General features: G+C 48.3%; 1 protein-coding gene across 1 annotated transcript; it reads left to right on the top strand.

The window, feature by feature from the left end:
- Positions 1-8,282: 8,282 nt before the first annotated feature.
- On the top strand, positions 8,283-10,709 carry LOC132894947 (uncharacterized). The gene is made up of 2 exons (XM_060935090.1): positions 8,283-10,351; positions 10,457-10,709. Exon 1 carries the CDS (start codon positions 8,341-8,343, stop codon positions 10,132-10,134), a length of 1,794 nt encoding a protein of 597 aa, XP_060791073.1. The 5' UTR covers positions 8,283-8,340; the 3' UTR covers positions 10,135-10,351; positions 10,457-10,709.
- The last annotated feature ends 811 nt before the right edge of the window (positions 10,710-11,520 follow it).

Genomic DNA, 11,520 nt, shown 5'->3' with positions numbered 1-11,520 from the left:
AACCCGGGACAAGGTGGAGCACCAACCTCGCAGCCCCATGGAATCCTCCCCGTTCGCGGACCTGGTCCACGCCCTCGCCACGGCTCGGCAAAGCCAGCACCAGGCGCTCGTCACGCTCCGGAAGGAGCAAGAGCGGCGCTTCGAAGCCCTGGTGCTGGCCCAGCAGGAAGATCGCGAGGCGTTCCGGCGTCTCCTCGCGTCGGCGGGGTCCGGCGTCTCCTCGCGTCGGCGGGGTCCACCAGCGCCCCGGCCGCGGGCCCCTCTCCCCTCACCGTGACCAAGATGGGCCCGCAGGATGACCCCGAGGCGTTTCTCACATTGTTCGAGCAGGTCGCCGATGGAGCAGGGGTGGCCGATGGAGCAGCGCGCGGCGCGCCTCCTCCCCCTCCTGACGGGAGAGGCGCCTCCTCCCCCTCCTGACGGGAGAGGCGCAGCTGGCCGCACTACAGCTCCCCGCCGACTGGCCTACGCGGACCTTCGCCGGGCCGTCCTCCAGGGCGTGGGGCGCACGCCAGAACAACAGCGCCAGCGCTTCCGCGCGCTGCGGTTGGAGGAAGTCGGCCGGCCGTTCGCGTTCGGCCAGCAGCTCCGGGACGCCTGCTGGCGGTGGCTGAGGGCTGACGATCGCGACGCCGAGGGAATCATCGATCAGGTGGTGCTGGAGCAGTTCATCGCCCGCTTACCAGCCGGAACCATGGAGTGGGTCCAGTGCCACCGCCCGGCGTCGCTGGATCAGGCAGTAGGACTGGCGGAGGATCATTTGGCGGCTGTTCCGGCGGCAGGACAACCGATGACGTTTTCTCTCCTCTCTCTCTTTCTCCCCTCCCTTCTGTGTCCCGTCCTCACCCCATTCCCCCACCACGGAGGCGGGGGCCGGCTCCACCCCAGCCGGCCCGCCGCACCCATGGTGCCCTCCCGTTTCTCCCTTCTGTGTCTGTCTCTCCCCCCCCTCAGGTGAGTGAGCCCCAGAGCACCGGTGCAGAGGGAAAGCCCGGGCCGGTTTGCTGGCGCTGCGGGGAGCCGGGCCACCTGCAACAACAGTGCGCAGCAATGGAGGTGGGCGCGGTGGTATGGATCCCCGACGTGCCAGAAGCTGCCCTCGATCGGGCCGGAGCGTATCGCATACCGGTGAGTATACAAGGGGCTACATATCAGGCGTTGGTGGATTCTGGTTGCAATCAGACCTCGATCCGCCAAAGCCTGGTGCAAGACGAGGCATTGGGGGGAGCACAGGGGGTGAAGGTGTTGTGTGTGCACAGGGATGTTCACAGCTACCCTTTGGTGTCAGTCCACATATTTTCAGAGGGGAAAAATCTATAGTGAAGGCGGCGGTTAATCCTCGCCTTACCCACTCTTTAATTTTGGGGACTGATTGGCCGGGATTTCGGGGTTTAATGACGTGCCTAGTAAAGAGTGGGTCCTGCCATTTGACAGGGGGAGGTCCCGGTGTCGCTTTGGCTGGAGCTGCTGTCGCAGAGCCGTCTACGTCATCTCCGCGACAGAGTGAGGAGCCGCCGGCTCCTCCTCTTTCTGTTGGGGAATCCCTCGCGGATTTCCCATTAGAACAATCGCGAGACGAGACTCTGCGACATGCGTTTGACCAAGTGAGAGTATTCGATGGTCAAACGCTCCAGCCGAACGCCACCCCGTCCTTCCCCTATTTTTCTATTATGAAGGATAGATTATACCGAGTGACGCAGGACACTCAGACGAAAGAGCGAGTCACACAGCTGTTAATTCCAAAGAGCCGCCGGGAATTGGTATTTCAGGCAGCTCACTTTAATCCCATGGCTGGACACCTAGGGCAGGATAAGACACTAGCCCAGATAATGGCCCGATTCTATTGGCCGGGGATTCGCGGCGACGTCCGTAAGTGGTGTACGGCGTGCCGCGAATGCCAGTTAGTAAATCCAGCAGCCATTCCAAAAGTGCCTTTGTGCCCCCTACCATTAATTGAGACCCCGTTCGAAAGAATTGGGATGGATCTCGTCGGGCCATTAGATCGGTCAACACGAGGGTACCGCTTTATATTGGTTCTGGTGGACTATGCAACGCGATACCCGGAAGCGGTGCCTCTTTGCAATATCTCAGCACGCAGTATTGTGGAGGCCCTCTTCCATGTCATCTCCCAGGTTGGAATCCCGAAAGAGATTCTGACTGACCAAGGCACCTCGTTTATGTCACGAACACTGAGCGAACTGTATGGGCTATTAGGTATTAAGCCGATCCGCACCAGCGTTTATCACCCACAAACGGACGGTTTAATTGAACAGTTCAATCGCACCCTCAAGAATATAATTAAAAAATTCGTAAGTGAGGACGCACGTAACTGGGATAAATGGCTCGAACCCTTGTTATTTGCAGTGCGAGAGGTCCCCCAAGCCTCCACGGGGTTCTCCCCGTTTGAATTGTTATACGGGCGTAAGCCACGCGGCATTTTAGATGTGCTGCGGGAAAATTGGGAGGAGGGACCTTCACAGAGTAAAAACGAAATTCAGTACGTTATGGACCTGCGCGCAAAACTCCACACGCTCACCCACCTAACTCAGGAGAATTTGCGGCAGGCCCAGGAACGGCAAGCCCGCCTGTACAACAAGGGCACGCGCCTTAGAGAGTTCACTCCGGGAGATAAGGTACTCGTACTGTTGCCCATGTCGAGCTCCAAATTAATCGCCAAGTGGTAAGGACCCTTTGAGGTCACACGGCGAGTCGGGGACGTCGACTATGAGGTAAGGCGAACGGACAGGGAGGGGGCGCTACAGATCTACCACCTCAATCTGCTTAAACTCTGGAACGAGGAGGTCCCCGTGGCGTTGGTGTCGGTAGTTCCGGAGAAGGCGGAGCTGGGGCCGGAGGTTCAAAAAGGGACATTGGCATCACGTACCTCTCCGGTCCCCTGTGGAGACCACCTCTCCCTGACCCAACTCACGGAGGTCGCCCAGTTGCAGGCCGAGTTTTCGGATGTGTTCTCGCCCCTGCCCGGTCGCACTAACCTCATAGAACACCACATAGAGACGCCCCCGGGGGTGGTAGTGCGTAGCCGCCCTTACAGGCTACCCGAACACAAAAAAAAGGTGGTTCGGGAAGAACTTCAGACCATGCTCGAAACGGGCATCGTCGAGGAGTCCCACAGTGACTGGAGCAGCCCAGTGGTCTTGGTACCCAAGGCCGACGGGTCGGTCCGGTTCTGTGTGGACTATAGAAAAGTCAACGCGGTGTCTAAATTCGACGCATACCCAATGCCTCGTATTGACGAGCTGCTCAATCGACTAGGCACAGCTCGCTTTTACTCAACACTGGATTTGACGAAGGGATATTGGCAGATCCCCTTGACTCCATTATCCCGGGAGAAAACGGCCTTTTCCACACCGTTCGGCTTACACCAATTCGTCACACTTCCGTTTGGGCTGTTTGGGGCACCCGCTACGTTTCAGCGGCTGATGGACAGGGTCCTCCGGCCCCACGCCACCTATGCGGCCGCATATCTGGACGACATTATCATTTATAGTAACGACTGGCAGCGGCACCTGCAACACCTGAGGGCCGTCCTTAGGTCGCTGAGGTGGGCGGGTCTCACTGCCAACCCGAAGAAGTGTGCGATTGGGCGGGTGGAAGTACGGTATCTGGGCTTCCACTTGGGCAACGGGCAGGTGCGTCCCCAAATTAATAAGACGGTAGCGATTGCGGCCTGCCCGAGGCCCAAGACCAAAAAGGGGGTGAGACAGTTCCTGGGGCTGGCTGGCTACTATCGTAGGTTTATACCTAATTATTCGGACGTCACCAGCCCGCTGACTGATCTCACTAAAAAGGGGGCGCCAGATCCGGTCCAGTGGACGGAGCAGTGTCAGCGGGCTTTCTCTGAGGTAAAGGCTGCACTGTGTGGGGGGCCACTTTTACACTCCCCTGACTTCTCTCTCCCTTTTGTGTTGCAGACCGACACGTCGGACAGAGGGCTGGGGGCGGTGTTGTCCCAGGAGGGGGAGGGGGAGGGGGAGGACCGCCCCATCCTGTACATTAGTAGGAAGCTGTCGGTGCGTGAGGGGCGCTACAGCACTATTGAGAAGGAATGCCTGGCGATCAAGTGGGTGGTCCTCGCCCTCCGTTACTACCTGCTGGGGTGCCCTTTCACCCTCTGTTCGGACCACGCGCCCCTCCAGTGGCTCCACCGCATGAAAGATGCCAACGCGCGGATCACCCGTTGGTATCTGGCACTCCAACCCTTCAATTTCAAGGTGGTCCACAGGCCGGGGGCGCAGATGGTCGTGACGGACTTCCTCTCCCATCAAGGGGGGGGGGGGGGGAGTCGGCTGCGGGCCGGACGGGTGCCCGGCCTGAGTCGGGCGGTGGGGGTATGTGGCAGCGGGGGCGTGATCAAGTGCCGGTCTGTGACAGGAGGGCGGAGCCAGGGAAGGTGAGTGGCAGAATCACTACACCTGACGGTAATTAACCTGTGTTTTGTGTGTCTTCCCAGTAACCGCGCCCTATTTAAGGAGGCAGAGGGAGAGCAGAGGAGAGCTCATCCCGGGACAAGAACACAGTGTGTGTGTGTTTCGCTAATAGAATAAAACTGGCTGTTATACTGAAACGTCTGGCAATACAAAGCCTATTGGGTCATTCCATGTCAATTCACACGATTCCCTAGATGCTCCCCAGGTGACCCTCCTCGATTTGCCCGATATTTGACACACAGGTACCTTTTGATGCCAATACAAAGAATCCCAAGTTTTAGCATCCTATGTCTAACGGTTTTGGAGATGAGGCCCTCCAAAGTGTGGGTGCCATGCCCACTTTTCAAGTCTGTGAATTGCATACAGAATTTACAAGCATATTTGGACACCTCTAGTTTTAGATTGAAAGAAGATACAGCCCTAAAAATCGCCATGTCCCCTCAGCATGACCTTGTCTATCAGGTGGTGTACTTAAGAATAGCATAGCTTGACTATTTCTGCATATATTAAGCCTTGAAAACTGTAAGTGTGAAAAGGGTGATGAGTCTTGACATTTTGGGGTTCCAGATCTTGGAAACTATGAATGCTGTGGGAGGTATCATTGATTTTCCATCACATTTGGTAACTGGACAGTGTATTCAAAAAAGTGTGCGGACACTCAGACCTTAAATGACAGAATAGGAGGTACACAAAAATGGCTTTGGGAGAAAATGACCCTACGGTACCCCCTACTTCATGCTCCAATTTAACCATGTGGGCACTTGAGTGGAATGCCCTTTTAACCCCATGCACAGTAACACTGTATCAAACATTCAAGCTTTGAAGAACTTTGTTTTTCAGAGTTCTTCATACTAATTTAGGCCTTCAAAATATGGGGAAATTTGTCCCTTTTTCATCACGGTATCTGGGTTTCTGCTGCCATCTGCTGGTCAAAAAAGTAACAGCATAAATCATGAAAACAGAAGGGACTGGAAAGTCTTGACCAATAAACCAATAAACCACTTTATCAATAAACCACTTTAATTATATAGGTGATTTTAACAAGTATTAGGGAGTTAAATTAACAGTCGCCTCTAGTGTATTTATGAAAATAAGACTAAGTAAAGATTTCATGTTGGAAAAGCACAGTGTTTCTAGTTTAAATATTTTCTAAATTGTGATTGCATGGTTCAGAAATAGGTCAACATCAATCAGGATCATTAAGAAAATTAAGAAATTAATTAATTAAATTAAGAAAACTGCTATGGGCGATTACAATCATGTGCCAGGCGGTGAACTCAGGTACAGCCTTAATTTCCGTCTTCACTTCCCTCCACTTCAGCCTCTATACAAAAGGCTACAACTAGCTCTTGAAACTGCAGATTTCTACAGCTTAAATTAACTTCTATTTTTTAAGCTAAGCATATGGAGAATGGAGCTACCAAACTGTAAAACTGGCTTGTCTCTAGTGAATGATGTCTGCCATAAACTTACCTACTGTAGGCAGAAAGGTCTGATGACTCTTCCTCCTTCTGAAAGGAGGATGCTGAAATGGCGATCAGGAGTGTCATTTTCAGATAATGATGTAATTTGCTACCACCATGAAAAAGTGTTCCTTTCAAGGTATCAATGTTTACAAAAAGCATGCTGTGATCCACTGAAGATGCACCAAAAAAAATGCAAAAGTACATATTTCTCAATTAATTTCCTCTAAAAATGAAAATGCTACATTGCATAACTAGCATTAATTCAATAATTTCCTAAAAAATGTAGTGATTCCTTCAAATGATTAATGAATTCTTCCCTCTTTTTTAGAAAACCTCCGGGTTGTAGATGATGCTAAGGCAGTGAAATTCAAGTTGAAGCCAGGACAGAAGCTGTGCAGCAACTGTTGCACCAAGTTAAAGGAACAACTCGCCATGGGTGAAATGATGGATGCAGGAGACAGATTCGAGCCACAGACTGAAGTTCGAGAGTCAATGGATGTAAGTAACAAAGCAATGGGATGTTCTCCTCTGAAATATACATCTTCACGCGATAAAAAGGGATACTGGAAATGGAAGATTAAAGACTTGCATCATGCCACACAGACCAAGGCAGCCAGATTGGCTGATGTGCCAACTGATGAACTTCCTTCATCGAGTTCAGATAACTGCCAGACATATGAGGAGTGGGAGGAATTACTAAAGTTACTGAAAGAGAAGTGTAAAGTGGCATCAAAAAAAGAAAAGATCAAGATCCTCACACTTCTCCCAGCTACAACCCCGATTCCAAAAAAGTTGGGACAAAGTACAAATTGTAAATAAAAATGGAATGCAATAATTTACAAATCTCAAAAACTGATATTGTATTCACAATAGAACATAGATAACATATCAAATGTCGAAAGTGAGACATTTTGAAATTTCATGCCAAATATTGGCTCATTTGAAATTTCATGACAGCAACACATCTCAAAAAAGTTGGGACAAGGACAATAAGAGGCTGGAAAAGTTAAAGGTACAAAAAAGGAACAGCTGGAGGACCAAATTGCAACTCATTAGGTCAATTGGCAATAGGTCATTAACATGACTGGGTATAAAAAGAGCATCTTGGAGTGGCAGCGGCTCTCAGAAGTAAAGATGGGAAGAGGATCACCAATCCCCCTAATTCTGCGCCGACAAATAGTAGAGCAATATCAGAAAGGAGTTCGACAGTGTAAAATTGCAAAGAGTTTGCACATATCATCATCTACAGTGCATAATATCATCAAAAGATTCAGAGAATCTGGAAGAATCTCTGTGCGTAAGGGTCAAGGCCGGAAAACCATACTGGGTGCCCGTGATCTTTGGGCCCTTAGACGGCACTGCATCACATACAGGCATGCTTCTGTATTGGAAATCACAAAATGGGCTCAGGAATATTTCCAGAGAACATTATCTGTGAACACAATTCACCGTGCCATCCGCCGTTCCCAGCTAAAACTCTATAGTTCAAAGAAGAAGCCGTATCTAAACATGATCCAGAAGCGCAGACCTCTTCTCTGGGCCAAGGCTCATTTAAAATGGACTGTGGCAAAGTGGAAAATTGTTCTGTGGTCAGACGAATCAAAATGTGAAGTTCTTTATGGAAATCAGGGACGCCGTGTCATTCGGACTAAAGAGGAGAAGGACGACCCAAGTTGTTATCAGCGCTCAATTCAGAAGCCTGCATCTCTGATGGTATGGGGTTGCATTAGTGCGTGTGGCATGGGCAGCTTACACATCTGGAAAGACACCATCAATGCTGAAAGGTATATCCAGGTTCTAGAGCAACATATGCTCCCATCCAGACGACGTCTCTTTCAGGGAAGACCTTGCATTTTCCAACATGACGATGCCAAACCACATACTGCATCAATTACAGCATCATGGCTGCGTAGAAGAAGGGTCCGGGTACTGAACTGGCCAGCCTGCAGTCCAGATCTTTCACCCATAGAAAACATTTGGCGCATCATAAAACGGAAGATACGACAAAAAAGACCTAAGACAGTTGAGCAACTAGAATCCTACATTAGACAAGAATGGGTTAACATTCCTATCCCTAAACTTGAGCAACTTGTCTCCTCAGTCCCCAGACGTTTACAGACTGTTGTAAAGAGAAAAGGGTATGTCTTACAGTGGTAAACATGGCCTTGTCCCAACTTTTTTGAGATGTGTTGTTGTCATGAAATTTAAAATCACCTAATTTTTCTCTTTAAATGATACATTTTCTCAGTTTAAACATTTGATATGTCATCTATGTTCTATTCTGAATAAAATGTGGAATTTTGAAACTTGCACATCATTGCATTCCTTTTTTATTTACAATTTGTACTTTGGCCCAACTTTTTTGGAATCGGGGTTGTACATGGAGTATCAGAAAGGTAGCTAAATAATTTTCTGTCACTACTCATATGGTGAGGAAAGCAAAGACTATTAGAGAACAACAGGGAATACTTGGTGAGCCGCATGTGAACAAGGGAAAACCACTGTCAGCTGAAGTTAGAGAACGTGTCATGAAGTTCTACCAGATGGATGAATATTCAAGGATCTGCCCAGGGAAAAAGGATTATGTATCTGTAAAGATCAATGACAAACGTGAACAAATGCAGAAGAGACTATTGTTGGTAAATGTAAAGGAGCTATATACACAATACAAAGCACAATACCAGGATAAAATTGGCTTCTCTAAGTTTTGTGAACTTCGTCCAAAGTGGTGTCTGCCTGTGAACAGTGCCGGGATGCACTCTGTGTGTGTATGCCAGTCGCATCAGAATGCAAAACTAATGGTAAATGCCGTTCCAACACAGGATGACTACAAGCACCTTTTGAAAGAAATGGTGTGTAATTTGGAGAGTAGGGAGTGCATGCTTCATCTGTGTGACTCTTGTCCTGGAAAGGATGGACTTCAAAATTATTTGATGACTGTCTTCACAAATAATGACATGGACATGGATGACATGATCACATACATGCAGTGGGTTTACACAGACAGGACTACACTTGTTTCTTTGCAGCAACCTCTGCAAGAATTCCTTCAGGCTGTTTGTCAGGCTTTTGATCAACTTCGTCATCATCATTTTGTAATGAAATCTCAGGCTTCCTATCTGCGGATGCTCAAAGAGGGACTGACGCCTAACATTGCTGTCATACTGCTTGACTTTGCCGAGAATTACAGCTTCATTGTGCAGGATGCTGTACAGGGTCACCACTGGGACAATAGCCAAGCTACAGTGCATCCATTTGCAGTTTATTACAAGAATGGTGACCAACTTAAGTGTGACAGTCTTGCAGTGATCTCGGATTGCCTGAAGCATGACACAACTGCAGTGCACACCTTTATTTCAAAGGTTTTGCCGAGACTGCAAGAGAGCATTCCTGATCTTAAGAAGGTCATCTACTTCAGTGATGGAGCAGCCTCACAATACAAGAACTATAAGAACCTTGTGAACTTATCATACCATGAAAGTGACTTTGGAGTAAAGGCTGAATGGCACTTTTTTGCTACGTCACATGGTAAGAGTCCCTGTGATGGTATTGGTGGCACTGTAAAGCGCCTGGTTGCACGAGCCAGTCTTCAGGCCACAGATAACAACCACATTCTAACTCCTCACCAAATGTATGAATGGGCAAACGGCAATATTGAGAATGTGAAATTCTTATATGTGAGCACTGAGGATATAAGACTTCATGAGACAGAGCTTGAACTTGAGAAGAGGTACACATCAGCCAAAACTGTGACTGGAACTCGGTCTCACCACAGTTATATTCCAATTGATAATAGAAAGCTGGAGATGCGAAGGATCTCTGAAGATGTGACTTTTTCCATTGTGTCTGTGAGGAATTCTGATGAGACTGTGGAAACAAGTGCAACCCCTGGTCATGAGATCTCCGAGGATTTCAGTTGCTATCAGCCTGGGCAGTATGTTGCTTGTGTGTACGACGCAAACTGGTACGTGGCCAACATTATTGAACGTTCAGATGAACACAATGATGTCTACTGTCATTTCATGAAGCGCTCAAACATGACTTTGTCTTGGCCTGCTGAAAACCGTCAGAATCCACCATGTTGGATCCCATTTCAAGACATCATATGCCGCATAAATGCTCCAGAGATTCAGGGTTGTAGTGCTCGGCATTACAAACTTGTTCCAGCTGATGTGGAAAGAATTCAGATGCTCCTTCCCAATTTCACCCATAAAGTTTAAACTTGAGTTAAAATGTAATCCACTGATATTTTCAGTTTGATATGGTGTTTTTGAGACCATAGACTCACAGACTTATACGGCACATATTCACTCCTCAATACTCCACTCCACCCCCGGCCCTGGATGCCTCCTCCTGCTGAAACCAGCACTGCAGGCCCTGCCCCATCACTCCACTCTTCTGGCTCTGGACCCACACCTGATCGCTGGAACAAGAAAGGTAACAGCACACCATTCTTTCTTACATCCATATACACCTCCCAAACCATACCTATGCCTATTCAATTCTGCATAACTTACTTTGTCCTCTCTTCCCTGACTGCAGCCAGCCTGCCATCCAGCTCAGCCAAACACATCAGAGGACTGAGGTGCTCAATGATGGTCGCACATTGAGAAGATGGTGACAGTCCCAAGACGGCCTCAGCCCTGCACTACATCTCTACCAGACACTTCCACTCCACACTTACACCCATCTTTCAATAACCTCAATTTTGTCATGAGTATGTGGTTAAACAGTTAACATACTTTCTGCGTGTGAAAAAGGTTTATGGGTGAATAAAAAATTTGTTTTCTTGTGACTTCCTCCTGGGTGTTTTCATAATTTATGCTGTTGTTACTTTTTTGACCAGCAGATGGCAGCAGAAACCCAGATACTGTGATGAAAAAGGGACAAATTTCCCAATATTTCGAAGGCCTAAATTAGTATGAAGAACTCTGAAAAACAAAGTTCTTCAAAGCTTGAATGTTTGATACAGTGTTACTGTGCATGGGGTTAAAAGGGCATTCCACTCATCAAGTACCCACATGGTTAAATTGGAGCATGAAGTAGGGGGTACCGTAGGGTCATTTTCTCCCAAAGCCATTTTTGTGTACCTCCTATTCTGTCATTTAAGGTCTGAGTGTCCGCACACTTTTTTGAATACACAGTACAGTTACCAAATATGATGGAAAATCAATGATACCTCCCACAGCATTCATAGTTTCCAAGATCTGGAACCCCAAAATGTCAAGACTCTTCACCACCCTTTTCACACTTACAGTTTTCAAGGCTTAATATATGCAGAAATAGTCAAGCTATGCTATTCTTAAGTACACCATCTGATAGACAAGGTCATGCTGAGGGGACATGGCGATTTTTAGGCCTGTATCTTCTTTCAATCTAAAACTAGAGGTGTCCAAATATGCTTGTAAATTCTGTATGCAATTCACAGGCTTGAAAAGTGGGCGTGGCACCCAAACTTTGGAGGGCCTCATCTCCAAAACCTTTAGACGTAGGATGCTAAAACTTGGGATTCTTTCCATTGGCATCAAAAGGTACCTGTGTGTCGAATATCAGGCAAATCGAAGAGGGTCACCTGGGGAGGGTGTGTGAATTGATATGGAATGACC

The sequence above is a fragment of the Neoarius graeffei genome, chromosome 12 (genome assembly GCF_027579695.1).
Source record: "Neoarius graeffei isolate fNeoGra1 chromosome 12, fNeoGra1.pri, whole genome shotgun sequence".
Classification (NCBI taxonomy): Eukaryota; Metazoa; Chordata; class Actinopteri; order Siluriformes; family Ariidae; genus Neoarius; species Neoarius graeffei.
The sequence above is the reverse complement of the archived record's forward strand: the minus strand, read 5'-3'. Positions and strand labels throughout refer to the sequence as shown.